This window comes from Heliangelus exortis, chromosome 11 (genome assembly GCF_036169615.1).
Source record: "Heliangelus exortis chromosome 11, bHelExo1.hap1, whole genome shotgun sequence".
Classification (NCBI taxonomy): Eukaryota; Metazoa; Chordata; class Aves; order Apodiformes; family Trochilidae; genus Heliangelus; species Heliangelus exortis.
In genome coordinates this window covers 20,898,326-20,913,579 of record NC_092432.1, presented here as the reverse complement: position 1 = coordinate 20,913,579, position 15,254 = coordinate 20,898,326, and the positions used below count along the sequence as shown (strand labels likewise).

General features: G+C 37.2%; 1 protein-coding gene across 6 annotated transcripts in view; it reads left to right on the top strand.

Annotated features, from left to right (window-relative positions):
- DMXL2 (Dmx like 2) overlaps nucleotides 1–15,254 on the top strand; it is a 52,646-nt gene that overhangs the window by 25,433 nt on the left and 11,959 nt on the right. For 3 of the 6 annotated variants that reach the window (XR_011728096.1, XM_071755197.1, XM_071755195.1), the window contains exons 18-30: nucleotides 242–1,918; nucleotides 2,210–2,320; nucleotides 2,940–3,109; nucleotides 4,122–4,219; nucleotides 4,394–4,559; nucleotides 5,498–5,762; nucleotides 6,451–7,550; nucleotides 8,635–8,826; nucleotides 10,378–10,454; nucleotides 11,093–11,223; nucleotides 12,004–12,252; nucleotides 13,818–13,999; nucleotides 14,353–14,483. Coding sequence is in view for 5 of the 6 variants with exons in the window: in XM_071755197.1 (XP_071611298.1) it covers nucleotides 242–1,918; nucleotides 2,210–2,320; nucleotides 2,940–3,109; nucleotides 4,122–4,219; nucleotides 4,394–4,559; nucleotides 5,498–5,762; nucleotides 6,451–7,550; nucleotides 8,635–8,826; nucleotides 10,378–10,454; nucleotides 11,093–11,223; nucleotides 12,004–12,252; nucleotides 13,818–13,999; nucleotides 14,353–14,483 (4,549 nt within the window). In the remaining variant the exon portion in view is untranslated. Of the gene's footprint in view, nucleotides 1–241; nucleotides 1,919–2,209; nucleotides 2,321–2,939; nucleotides 3,110–4,121; nucleotides 4,220–4,393; nucleotides 4,560–5,497; nucleotides 5,763–6,450; nucleotides 7,551–8,634; nucleotides 8,827–10,377; nucleotides 10,455–11,092; nucleotides 11,224–12,003; nucleotides 12,253–13,133; nucleotides 13,173–13,817; nucleotides 14,000–14,352; nucleotides 14,484–15,254 lie in introns of all 6 variants that reach the window. The other 3 variants (XM_071755198.1, XM_071755196.1, XM_071755194.1) reach the window with 2 other exon arrangements.

Below are 15,254 nucleotides of genomic sequence, written 5' to 3'. Positions count from 1 at the left end.
CTCTGATTATTCTAACAGCCCTTCTCTGAATTAGTTCAGTTCTAGCTTATCATCCTTGAATAGTGACCAGAAACCCAGATGATTAGTTATGTCCAAGCTGCAAGACTGCTTTTGCCCTTACCCAACTCCAGTTTAGAAAAATAATACCAGGTTGTAAAGTTGTCTCATCAGTGGTGAGACAGTGTTGTCCTAACCTCAGCACTCCATACTGCTAAAAGTAACTGTTTTGTTCTAACTTCAGGTCACCTGAGTTCTTCCTCAATATACCCAGTCTGCCTTGCACCTTATTTGATAGTAACAACGTGTTCAGACAACCAGGTGAGGTTCTGGAGATGTACTGTAGAGACAGAGCTGAACAGCAAAGGTGAAGAAGAGGAAACATATCACTGGAGCACGTGGCCTCTGATGAATGATGAAGGAGAAGACAACAGCAGTGCAGTACACGTAGAAGGAAGGCCAGTTGCTGTTAGCTGTTCTTACACAGGACGCCTTGCAGTAGCTTACAAACAACCCATCCAGCACCATGGCTTTGTTTCCACAGAATTTTCCATGAATGTTTGTATACTTGAGTGTGAGTCTACAGGAGGATCAGAATGGGTTTTGGAACAGGAAATCCATCTGGATGATTTAGTTAAGGTGGGGAGAGTACTTGATTCGAGGATGAGTATAGACAGTAATTTATTTGTTTACAGTAAATCAGATGCTTTTTTGAATAAAGACAAATACCTGGTGCCCAATATCAAGCATTTGGTGCATTTGGACTGGGTATCAAAAGAAGATGGTTCTCATATATTGACAGTGGGAGTTGGTGCCAATATCTACATGTATGGAAGACTTTCAGGAATTGTAACAGATCAAACTAGCAGCAAAGAAGGAGTAGCAGTCATTACTTTACCACTAGGTGGTAGCATAAAACAAGGCATAAAGTCAAAGTGGGTGTTGCTTAGATCGATTGACTTGGTGTCATCTGTAGATGGCACTCCTTCACTGCCCGTTTCACTGTCATGGGTGAGAGATGGTATATTGGTAGTGGGAATGGACTGTGAAATGCATGTTTATGCCCAGTGGAAACACACTGTCAAGTCTGGTGATGCAGATAGTGACGTTTCTGGTATTGAAGACTTAATAACCCAAGATCCACTCAAAACAAGCTTGATAGCAAAGAAGACCAGTGTAGTTGATGGGGCAGGTGCAGATGATGTTTTTGTCGCTCCAACTCGGATTCAGGATGGTGGTCTTTTTGAAGATGCTCATTTTCTCTCACCTACTCTCCCCCAGTATCATCCAACCCAGTTACTGGAACTCATGGATCTGGGTAAAGTTCGCCGAGCCAAAGCCATTCTATCACATTTAGTTAAATGTATTGCAGGAGAAGTTGCAATAGTTAAAGACCCAGAAGCTGGAGAAGGAATTAGTTCTAAACGCCATCTTTCTCGCACCATTAGTGTAAGTGGTAGCACTGCAAAGGATACCATCACAGCTGGAAAAGATGGAACTAGAGACTACACAGAGATAGACTCGATTCCCCCACTGCCACTGTATGCACTGCTAGCTGCAGATCAAGATGCCACTTACGTTTCTGAAGAACCTTCTAAGATACCTCAGGGCTCCGAAGATCAGGCCAAGAGAAAACCGGAGGATCCGTACTCAGACCTGTTCCAGATTCAGCCTGTTACAACTGATGACTTTATTGATTTCGAGCCTGAAAAGAAGGAGAGTAAATCCAAAGTGATTAATCTGTCACAGTATGGTCCGACTCACTTTGGCCGTGAACACGCGAGCGTCCTTTCAAGCCACCTGATGCACTCAAGTCTGCCAGGCCTCACTCGACTGGAGCAGATGTTCCTCGTAGCTTTGGCAGACACTGTGGCCATGACAAGCACTGAACTAGATCAGAACAGAGATAAGAATTACTCAGGTTAGTAATTGACATATTACTTAATTAAGAGTCTTTTTTTCTCAGCAAAGGTAGACAGTTATTTTGAGATAGCAAAGCTGAAAGCTAGCATCTGTTATTCAGATTAGATACAGAAACAGAAAAGAAAAAAAATTAACTATAAGCTTGCTTGTACTTCATACATAATAAATGACTTGTAGTTCAGGTTCTCAGAAGGTTTAGAAACATGCATTCCTCACTGACTGCCTATATTTTATATATGCCTCTTGTGGTCACCTTCAGGTTCTAAAGTCAGTATTATGTATTTCACAGGAAAAGATACCTTAGATGAATGTGGCCTAAGGTACTTGCTGGCTATGCGCTTGCACACCTGCCTTCTGACATCACTCCCACCTCTCTATCGAGCTCAGCTGCTTCACCAAGGTAATTCTTCAATCTCTCAGTTGAGCCAGTTGAGCTGACAAGACCTGGGTACTTTTAATTTACAATATTATGTCATTTTTATTGCCTGTATATTTATTGTAAATTATATCAATTCCATTAAGGCCCTTATCTTGCAAAGGGTTAGCAAATGCTTCTCTGTGTGCACTGTGAATAGCAAAAAAAAAAACCTCCCAAAGATACATAGATAGAATGAGGACATTGCATTACAAGAGTATGTCTTTATCTTACCATAAAGATTGTTTCATTATTTTCATCACAGCAGGTGTCTCCCATGTGCAATCTGAATAAATGCCATTGTGAAATACAGGAAAGAATAGCAGTTACCTCCTAAATAGCAAACAAAGTGTCTGCCCCAGAAGGGAGACATTTTTCTTTCAGTCTTTCACCATATAACTTTAGTAACATGTATGAAGTGGGAAAGAATGGAAGAAGCACTGGGGATATTTCAGCTGTTCTGTTAGCAGCTCTGTTTTCTGTTAAGAGAGAGTCACTTCTCAGATCTATGTAACACTTGGGTTGGAGATCCCACTTTGCATCTTTGCCCTATTGCATTTGTTTATTAAAAAGCCTTGATCTTCTGCCTTTTGTTATTTTTTAGGCCTATCTACTTGCCATTTTGCATGGGCTTTTCATTCTGAGGCTGAGGAGGAGTTGATAAATATGATTCCTGCCATCCAGAAGGGAGACCCACAGTGGTCTGATCTAAGAGCTATGGGTATTGGTTGGTGGGTCAGGAATATCAACACGCTCCGAAGGTGCATCGAGAAGGTAATTTTTATTGCTTACATTTTTGAAGCACCTGATTTCCTCCCCCTTCCCTGTATTTTACAGTATGCTGAAGATAATAAATATATCTAAAAATATTAGTCAATAAAACCTACATTTCCTGTTTGAAAATCTTTTTATAATGGAGTATTATAGAACATAAAAGAGCTGAACTGCAGATAAATGCAGGCTTTAATCTTCTGAAGAGTCTCAAAATTACTGTTTCTTAGAAATATGCACCTATATTATGTGAAAGCAAAATAACTCCAAATCTCATTTGCATGCAGAGATTTCTTATGGGAGTTCTAATAATTGATAATATTCAATATTTTTCTGAGATACCTTAAACTGCTTCCTAGAGGTACCAATGAGATTGAAAACCTTACTTTATTAAGAATTTTTACTTTCTTGTAACTTTTGATGGATTTGAGTAATTATTAGTTTTTGCTTTAAATTACAACAAGTAATGCAATCTCTGACATATCTGTGGAACAGACATTTCTAATTTACTTTATTTCCAAGTCATCTGTTGTAAAAGTATACTCATTTCATAAAGTTACAGGATACTCAAAGAATCCAGAAGCAAAACTTAATTACCCTAGTACTGTAAATCAAATGCAATTGGGTCTCTGAATCTTATAGAAAAACTAAAGTGTTCATTAAAGCCATACTTCTATAGCTTAAGTGTATGTAAACAGTGGATTGCATGAGGAATTGCACCTAATGAGCTACTGTAACAGTTTTAACGAAAATATTTTTTTTGCACTTTTATAGTGTCCCACTGTGGTTGAGAGGGGTGAATCGGGGCAGTACTGCTGTTTTGTTTTGAGTCCTAAGAACATATACAGTGTCATGAGAGCTCTCATATATGAATAAAACATTCTGACAGGAATTACTGTTGCTTTGTAGATGTAGCACCATCACCTAGACCATCATCCCTGACATAGAACATATGTTATTTAGCTAAAAGCAGCCTTTATATTTTTCAGTTAATTGTAGGTTTTGTTTACTACAGGTTGCAAAAGCTTCATTCCAGAGGAACAATGATGCCCTAGATGCTGCACTTTTTTACCTTGCTATGAAGAAAAAGGCAGTGGTGTGGGGTCTGTTTAGGTGAGTTCTGCTAAATTTGATTAAATCTTAATTGAATCAGGAATGCAAAGAAGAATTCAGTCAAGATTAGAGCTTAATTTGAAGTGATGCTGTTCAAATGTTTGTGTGCTAAAGTTACCTAATAAGTATATGTATATGTATAAGTATATGTATATGTTCCATTCCTTTTTGCAGATCCCAGCACGATGAAAAGATGACTGCCTTTTTCAGCCAGAACTTCAGTGAAGACAGATGGCGCAAAGCTGCTTTAAAAAATGCTTTTGCTTTGTTGGGAAAACAACGCTTTGAACAATCAGCTGCATTTTTCTTGCTAGCAGGTTCACTGAAAGATGCCATACAGGTATCCACTTTTGAGAATTTAAGTTTCAGTTTCTAATTTGACCTGTGTAACTGCATCCTTACAGGCTGTCCTCCACCGATCTTTTCACAAATTGTGGCAGCACAAATACAATGGTATGTCCACTCATGACCCTCTTGTGCCCAGCAGACAGATCATTTACCTCCACAGTATTGTGAAAAGTAGCTTGGAAACTGATCTGAAGGCCAGAATAATTGTTCACATACATCAGACCTCAGCGTAGACACTCGGGAATATCTGTCACGACCCTTCTGGCAAAGCTTTCTGTTTGATCAGCAGAGTTGTAGAACTCTGTTCAGCCTCCAGCTACTCTGCATGACCTATTTTTACATTAGATTAAAATAAAAAGTCAGAGTTCTCCTCTGAAGCAGCCCCAGTATCCCTTTTTAGCAGAGATGTGATGTTGCCTGCCACAAGGCAGGGAGGTGAGAGCAGTAGGCAGGATCATAACCTAAGCACTAGCTCTCAGTAGAGAATGGGAATTAGAGAACCATCAGTTATTATCTCCATTTATATGCATTATGTTTGTCTTTACCAGAGAACATAAAGAATTTTCCCTCAGGATGTAATCCTGCAGGTGAGACAGTGTGAAGAATATCTTACCAGTGATGTAAGTTATGTTTATTTTACTAGGTAGAATAAACATCTTTATCTTCTGCCATATTAAAGTTTGACATGCTGATGTAGTCCTATGAATAGTGTAATTCCTGAAACAGAAGAAAGTACATCTCTTTCCAGACATGGAAGAAAATGTTACTCAGATACTTGCTGTATTTTTTTGACCCAAGGATGCTTTAAAGAACAGACACAGTGAAAAAAAATTATCTATTCTGTAAACATGTATTGCTCTTCACTCATTGTTACTTTAAAGACCTATCTTTCCCTCAACAAAGCAACCTTTTCCCCACATCTTATTGTAGGTATGCCTTGAGAAAATGGAAGACATCCAGTTGGCTATGGTTATTGCCCGTTTATATGAATCAGAGTTTGACACCTCTGTCACATACACCTCCATTCTTTATGAAAAGATTTTGGGTTGCCAGAAGGATGGATCTGGGTTCAGCTGTACGAAATTGCATTCTGATCCGTTTCTGAGAAGCATTGCATACTGGATAATGAAAGATTACACTAGAGCACTGGACACATTATTGGAACAAACACCTAAAGATGATGATGAAAACCCAGGTAAAGCAAAAACGTGAATCTGATGGCACAAGCTTGTTAAGACAAAGTAGAGAAGGAGAAATAGTTTCTGTGTATGTATGAAGTCCCTTGTCTGTATGAAATCATTAACTGGCTTATATACTGGCCTGCTCAATTTTTTCTTTATGAAAAGCAGTATTTTTTCCAATTTCTTCTAAGGGCTTGAATTCATCCCTCCACAATCAAACTTGGTTCTGTTGTCAGATAAGCTCAGGAGGGCCCTCTTTGGTTGGTTCTTCCCTGCAGTACCTCTCTAGTACTGAATGCTTGTCTAGTCTTATCCCAGTGCACTTAAACTCTTGCTTCTAGGCCTTAGCAGGATTTCCTAGCCTGTTTCTTTTGAAGTTAATGTTAAATGACAAGTGGCTACATATGTGGCCACATATTCCCTCCCTTGGGGAAATCTCTAACTGGGTGATCATCTCAGCTTTTTGTAGGCTTAGATGAGAGGAACTGAGGCAAATTTAGCATCTTTCTACTCATTCAACTCATACCTTTAGTCTTTTTGTGGGGAATATGTAATTTCTTCATGTTGTTTTGGCAACTAGACCCAAATCTGTCTTTGTTATATTGTTTTTATGAATTTCTGTAATGCAGAAAATACTGCAATACAGAGTAATACCATTTAAAAGCCTTTTTCAGTAGATGTCATGTTTGTTTAATTCCCTAGTTATTGTCAAGTCATGCAATCCTGTGGTATTCAGTTTCTACAATTACCTTCGGACCCACCCTTTGCTCATCCGAAGATACTTCAGCTCACCAGAAGGGACTTTGGCTACCTTAGGTCTAAAAACTGAGAAAAGCTTTGTTGATAAAATTAATCTTATAGAAAGAAAATTATTCTTCACGACTGCAAATGCTCATTTTAAAGTGGGCTGCCCTGTTCTAGCTCTTGAAGTCCTTTCCAAAATTCCAAAAGGAAGAAAGAAGTCTACTGTAGCTGCAGAGAAAGATTCCTCTGGTCCTGCAGTACAGGCTGATGTTTCAGATTCCAAAGCCCCAAGAGATGGTGCTGGAAGGGATGATACAGATTTGTCAAAGCCAGTTTCAACTTCCTTTGCTTTGGAGAAAACTATTGAATCTTCAGCACAATTTGACTGGAGTCAACCAGCAGTAAAATTTGATGAGGAGCCCCTTACCCTTGATTGGGGTGAAGACAAAAGTGAGTCAGATACAGAGGATAAGGATGTGGGTATCATGATGAAAAACTCAAAATCTGATTCTAAAAACAGAGAAGCTGGTGAGAAAACCTCAGACACCAACATCTCAGAAACAGCACATGGGGAGATTTCTGATGAAGGTGACACTGAAGTTGATGTTATTGCTGAACAGCTCAAGTTCAGAGCCTGTTTGAAGATCCTTATGACTGAACTGAGGACTTTGGCCACAGGTTATGAAGTAGATGGAGGAAAGCTCAGATTTCAGCTTTACAACTGGCTTGAAAAAGAGATTGCTGCCATGCATGAAATATGCAACCACGATGCAGAGGGCAAAGACTATTGTACAGCATACACCAAGGTTCACGGGGATCTACTGGATCAGGATGAGCTTCTGGACAAACCAGACATTGGTTCCTATGAGCGACACCAGATAGAAAGACGGAAGCTACAGGCGAAACGAGAACATGCTGAGAGAAGAAAGTGGTGGCTGCAGAAGAACCAAGATCTTCTCAGAGTTTTTCTAAGTTACTGTAGTCTTCACGGGGCACAAGGTGGTGGTTTAGCATCCGTAAGACTGGAGCTGAAGTTCTTGCTGCAAGAGTCACAGCAGGTAAAACAAATTAAATTAATTTCTATTCTCAAGTGTGAACAGTTCTGGACCACTGGTTTTGTCAGCTGATTAAGTCTGTGCCTGGACAGATGCTGCTTGGGTTCTGCCAGTCTGATGGTTATTTTAGTGTTCCTGGAGGAAGAATTTGGTATTGAGGTGTGCTGGTCTTCTACATCCTGATAAGAATCTGTTATATGACACTGAGGATTAGGCTACCTGTAACTATAGAATATAAGTGTTGCTGTTTATATTATAATTGCAGTATTATATCTGTGTTGCAATGAAATTACAATTTTGATCACAATGTTCTTTGTATCTATAGAATAATTCCCAGTTGTTGAATTACAACAAAATATCACTCCCTACACCTTTGCAAATCTTGCATGGGAGCTACAAGGAATGGGATCTTAGTTGCAAGGGTCAACAAATAACACCGAGTTAAGACAGGGTAGGGCTCCCTTTTACTCTATTATAGCATTTTCTACATTTATCTCAAAAAAAATAGATATTCTCCATTAAATCTTACAACTAACCTGACTCACAGCAGATAATCTGACACTAGGCAAGTGATTTAATCTGCTCTAGTGGTAGATTTGTCACATTTTGATTAGCAGTAGACAACTGTTCTGGTGTTCTACGAGACTTAGAACATACTTTTCAGAATTCAGAAAAAAAAATCTTTTCATTTCCACCTGAGAAATTCAGATTAGTGCAAATTTTATTTGTTATTAAACTCAGACCACTTAGTATTATGTCAGCTGATGCTACTGCATGTGCATTTTTCATGTTCCTTAGTAAGCAATCCCACTGCTTCTTACTGAGCTACATAAAAATACTATTCCTGCACTAAATGAAAAAGTGTTCCAGCAAACTTGGCTATCAGGTCTGATCCATGTTACTGTAGTAAATAACAACTTCCCTTTGACAGCATTCACAGGGAAATCTGACCTGTACTGGGCAGACAGCAATGGAAGAGGATAAATAACCCTGGAAAAAACATTAAAAATATAAAATCTTTTTTTTTTTCCCTTTTTTTTTTTTTCTCAAAGCAGCAATTTTAAGTACGATCTTTTCTTTCAAACAGGAAACTACTGTTAAGCAACTTCAATCTCCACTTCCATTACCTACAACACTACCATTGCTTTCTGCAAGCATAGCATCCACAAAAACTGTGATAGCCAATCCTGTGCTGGATTTAAGGAACCACATCCACGATATTCTTCACACTATCGTGCAGATGAAAGCACCACCACATCCTGATATTGAAGATGCCAAGGTAATGACAATCTCTCAGGAGATTTTCAACATATTTTTTTAAAAAATGGGGAGTCAACATGAAAAATAAAACATTGTTTCACTTAACTTTTCAACACTTAGCCTTTCACAATACTCCCCTACCAAGTCTAGCAAACTGAAAATGCTGATTAACCACTTGCTTTCTGACATCTTTTTGAATCTGATTAGTTTCCTTTCATCCAAATTCTGGCCGTTCTCAGGAAACTGTTCCAAATGTGAAACACTGAATTCTTGGCTCTTAAAACAATTACTTTTACATGACTAGTTATTATGCTAACTAATATTTATAATTCTAAGCAAACCCTGTACTGAGAGTAATGAAAGTAAAAATAGGAGACTAAGTTACATTATAACCTTCTATTAACTATAAACAGTATGAAACTTATACTAGCACAAATTTCCTCAAGTATACTGGTTTTTAAATAATTGTGGTGAATGACTTTATCTAACTTCATTCTCTGGGGTGAATAGAGTCTGCTAGCTTAAGTAAACAGGGGGGGAAAGAGCCAAAGAATCTCAAACTATGACACAGTTAATTAGAAGCTAAACAATTTTTTGTACATTTAAATCAGCATTCGCATTCATTAAATTAATTTGAATTTCTATTGACTAAGTGAAAGCAGAGAGAAATTAGGAAACTAAGTGGGTTGTCCCACTGCAAGGCAGTTAAGTCTCTAAAACTGTAAGCCAAGGTCATTTACATCTCATTTTCTCTCTTTTATCAGTTAACTTCTTTTCCATCCTTCATTATGCTATATCAAGCATCTTTCTCGATCTAAAAACTCCTCCTTCACAGGCATTTTTTTTTATATAAGAAAGAGAATTAGAAGGAATTTCATAAGAGAATTCAGAAGGAAGAGCTGACCCTTCTAACTGCAGAATGACTGCTTGGATAATACATAGCTTTAATCTGAGCTCTGGCATTGATAAATGGAAAGGTAGTAGGAAAAGATGGAAGTGAACACAGGGTGCATTTAAAGAAGTTTACATTTGTAACACTTTGACAGTACCATTTTCTTCACACTGGGGGTTTCATCAGACTTTCCAAGAAATCCTTCCATTTCTTCTCTGTAAGAAATGGAGTGGTTTTGTTGCACTCTGAGGCAACGACAGAGGATTAAGTCTTGCTACTCTAGGAGACTTCTGGAAACTTTTAAGCACATAACTGAGGTAAAAGAGAGATTATAGGTCAAACAAATGCTTTTTCAAATTCATTATCATGCCAAGACAGACTTGTTCTGTTCATTATCATAACAGTCATTCATTGCCACAGTTCTATATTTAAATAAAGTTAATTATCTTGACATAAAATTAGAAGCTTTTGACTGCAATCAGATTATCTCGGACAGGCAGTTTTGATTTTCAAAGTACTTCATTGTAAACCTAAAATAACAGTTAGTATTTCATGCATGTGTTTAAAAATTTGGACAATCCTGCAAAACACATTTCCAGTGCTCTTCAGAAAGAAATGAAGTTTACTCACCTTTCATATATATAATTCTATATAGCATATTGGCCCTTTTTATTTCAGGTGTACACACTTCATTCTTTAGCAGCTTCACTTTCTGCATCCATTTATCAAGCACTGTGTGACAGCCACAGCTACAGGTAAAATCAGAAGTTTTCTTCCAGTCCTACATTTGGGGTATACTTTGTGTATCCAGAGGGGAGATTCTTCATGCATGTGTCTAAAGAAAGGATAAAATATCTGTGTATAGGTATAGATAATTATACAGTTTGTACATTGATAATTTTGCTACGTCAGATCAGTTTTACACAGATAAAATAACATTTTTAGTCATTCAGATTTTTTCTAATAAAAACCAGAAAAATTTAGTGTCACTCTCACTTGGATCACTTCTGAAAAATATTTGAATGCTGTTTTCCACAGCCCATGCATTGCTGAATAGGATTGCAGGGGAAACATTTGAGCCTAACTGAAGTCAGGTTTCAGGCAGTTTATATTCCAAACTGGGACTAGAATCTTGAAAAAGCCTTTTTCATATCTGGAGATAAGCACAAAACATTAAAAATTGATAATGATATATGAGAAAATGCCAAGTTTTAATTTTTAATAAGAAGTATCTTTTATACTGTGAAATTACAAAATACTTGACGTAGTCCTACAGAATTTTATATGTTACACTTTCTGATTAAAATCAGACACATGTAAAGATACGTTATGCTTTATTCCAAAAATATTCTAAAATCCTGTCTCATCAGAAAACAAATTAATTTGTATTTAGCAGTCAAGCAGAAGCAAATCAGTTTACAGGGATGGTTTATCAAGGACTGCTTTTGAGTGATCGACACAGACTGAGGACAGAAAGCATTGAAGAACATGTAACTCCAAGCTCATCTCCTGCTCAGTGGCCTGGTGAGACAAACATAAGGTTACTTTTAGCACCACTGGACCAGCTCCACATTTCAAAATTATCTCATGGTCCTGTAATGTGATAGATGAAATGATGGATAAGTGTTTCTGATTTAGTTCTGAAATTAGTAACAGCCTGTAACTTTTTAACTTGTCAAAACAAATAATGAACTTTCTATATGCAAATATCTTGCTTGACAAAGAGACCATTATCTTCAGGATAAACTCAGTAGGCTGATCATTTGTCATCCTGTAATGTTTTCCTGCAGTCTGCCTCACCCCCTAAAGCAAAGCTTTTTCTGTTAGTTGTTTCCACAGTGGAATCTTACGTGTACTACGCTTTACTTGGTATAACTACTGCCAATGCATGAGCATAAATTTAGTGTTTTGAGGTCAACTGGGAAGCAGTGCAGGAATTTCATAGGCAAGCTGTCCTGGTTTGGGCCAGGATAATTAATTTCAGCAAGTGCAACTGCCTACAAGAGACTTAGCAAAAAGCAAGTACAAGACAGAAAATCACCTTTATCTTGGCCCAAACCAGGACACAAGCCCATATTATTTGCAAAGAGATACAACACAGCAGTCATATAGCAAAGAAGGCCTTTTAAAATTTTAATCTATGATTTCAAGAAATATATTAACAGTGTGTTTATTCTCAATAAAATTACCCTATAGCTATTAACATGTGTTTAACATAAAAAGTAGAGGTGAAACATTTCCTGTCTTTTTTCCATTTGCGGTTCTACTCACTTACACAGAATGTTCCCTCGTTTCTCTTGGCAGGTGTGAATTCACTTATAAATCTCTTGAGTTCATCTCAGGATGAAGATCACCCCAAGTTGAACGTCCTGCTTTGTGAAGCAGTTGTAGCTGTCTACCTGAGTCTCCTTATACACGCCCTTGCAACCCACTCCTGTAATGAACTCTTCCGACTGACAGCCCATCCTCTGAACAGTCGGATGTGGGCGGCTGTTTTTGGTGGAGGGGTGAAACTTCTTGTGAAACCTCGAAGGCAGTCAGAAAGTATTCCAGGTACTTTATTCTCTGCAGGTCATGCTAATGATTTTGACACCTCCAAGTAACCGAGTAGGAGAGATTTCTTTCCTTTTAAAGACAAAAAAGCAGCTAGAAGACTAAGTATCTATCGGCAAGAAAATTGTTATATTAATTAAAAAGCAGAAAAAATACTAGTCTTGCAGGTGTCCTCTGTAATGTCACCCAACACATTTTGGATTTTCCATAAAAACCATACAGTCATTGTATTGCTAATATTGCTATTGGATGCTTACTTACAACACTTCTCAGAACTTCCAGTCATTACTTTTTAGTGAAAAAACATGATATAAATCCATGTTAATACCCATGGTTTTCTGTATATGAGATGAGTGTTACTGTTTAATGATGGCAGTAACTAGGAAACACTGTTTCTAAAACCAGTTTCATTTGCAAGATAACCTTGCACCAGAGCACAGAAAAGAAATACCAAATTCATCTGTCAACAAAACACTTCATGCATATGTAAGCTCCAGCCAAAACTAGGAATTTTGTACGGGTGAGCACGTCTTAAAATACTGCATGAGGAAATGCAAAAGAGGACATGGAATTTATCTCTGCAGACAAAGGCAAATACAACCATGTATCATAGACTTCACAGTGCAAGAATACTGAAAATCATGTCACTTAACACTTCAAAAACAATGATAGGCTTGAAGCTTACATAGAAATTTTATGTTCCATATCTGAAATATAAAACAAAACAGTTCTAAGGAAATACACCACTATAGGTATGCACAACAGATACTTATTCATGGAGTAACTTAGGGCAGATATTTTCACAAGGTGTTTATTTGAATATCTTTATACAAAGTCATGTCTTCATTTGAGATGTATTCTGTTTTCCTTTAACCAACCAGCTGCTACAGCTTCTGATGTTTCAGAGGAAGGTAATGAAGGTTTGTAAAAAATTGCAGTGTAGTTAGTAGTAGTAGTAGCTTGTTAAGAAAAAAAAGTTTTAAAATATCCAGCTCCTTTGTAATAAAGTAAGTGTGATCTTCAGTCTTGCCTAGCCACTAATACTTTGAAAAGCAAATTCCACATTATATTTTGATAACTATTGAAACATTTTATATCATAACACTTTAAAATGGACTTCAATAGTCAAAAAGCATGTTTCTCTATTCACATTTTGTTCACTTTTTTTAAGAGTTCCTCGGCTTACATTTTGAATAAATACTGCTATTTGTGCAGTTACAGTTTAGTGAAATAGTATATATTTACTTTTATTTCTCAAAAAAATTTCTTTGTTCTTTCTTGAGAAGTTTTTCAGCTAACAGCTTTTTATTTTAAATCTACATCTCCTGAGAACTTAATCCAGATATTAAAATGCATTTCTCATGCTATAATTATTAAATGTATAAATGACACTTAACGGAATTTAAGTAAACTTTCTGATTCCACTTACTTTATTAAGGCTGGCTTTGATTTCAGAATCACTAGAAATTAGTACCATAACAATGTTTTAGTTGCTTCAGTTACAAAGTACAGTCATTTCTAAAGACACAAGACTAATATCAGCTTTTCAAATTACCTGAATTCAGCACCACCTGTTCCATCAGAAGAAATGGATAAACACCGTCGTCGGTTTAACATGAGGATGCTCGTGCCAGGAAGACCAGTAAAAGATAGCAATGTACCACCACCTGTTCCTGCAGAAAGACCCTCTTACAAAGAAAAGTTTATTCCTCCAGAGCTCAGCATGTGGGACTATTTCATGGCAAAGGTAATTTTAAATGAAAAATGTAAGTTACAGTTTATAAAACCATTTTTTTTCTGTTAAGTTTTAAAGGACAAAAATAATAGGAACATTTTGAATGTTTTTCATGGTAAGCTGCAGAATATCCTCTTAATAAAGATGAAGAGCCTGCAAGTCTATTACTGAACTTTCAAAACATGCCTCTTGCTAATAGCAGAGGTACCAATTAGCAAGGGGAAAAGCATTAATGGTTTAGGGAAACTGATTTATAGGCTAAGTTGGTGTCACTGTAATGGAGTTCAAATGACAACTAAAGTAAGAGTTGAGTATTAAGAGATCAGAAAACTGCTTTTACAGCAGACTTTTGTTTTGCATTGCAGCCATTCCTTCCTTTATCAGACAGTGGTGCTATCTATGATTCTGATGAAAGCATTCACAGTGATGAGGAAGAGGATGATGCTTTCCTCTCTGATGTACAGATCCAGGAACACAAAGATGCCAACTCTTACAGGTTAGCACAAATTGCCACTACTGTAGAATTACTGTGTTGTTTACTTACATTTTCTTCCAAATTAAACAAAAATGCAGGTCCTCTGCACCCTCCACAGTTTAAGTCAAATAATTTTAGTACTGTGGATTGAGTTATCTGTAGTATCAGGATTACAGGAGTGACAAAGTCTCATCACTGTATCAGGTCCCCATTTACTTGCTAAAAGAAACAGAATTAGGAAGTCAAAGCTGTGGGGTTTGCAGTCTGGGGGGGAAATGAAAAAACAGCATCTCCCCCTTTGTTTTTAAGACACCAAAAACATAAAGTGTCATGATGCCAGCACTAGGATGATGTTTCAGAATACTGATTCAAGCATGATCTTTAGTTTTTGAATGAGGCAGATTAAATAGAACACTTAGAAGAAAAAACGTCGCAAGATAAAATGGAATAAAGTGGATGGATGACCTCTGCATTATAATAATGAAGAAAAACGGTGGCTCTCTTACCCATTCTAAATTATTTCTTACAGCTAAATTCTATAGGATTTGTTCCTTTAGTATCTGAGACACTTTCAGTGTGAAAGCTTCTGCCATGAATGCCAACCTTAAGTAACGTCTGTATTTACTGTGATTTCATGGAGAATTTCAGGAGGTGTTTCAGGGGGGTCCTTAGTTTCATAGCTAATATATAAATATCTTTCTCTATGTGTCTGGTAAACCTCAGATGAGCCATCTATGTTGTTTTTCTAATCTGTTTATTTGATAGGAGAAGAATAAAAAGATTTGATAGGAG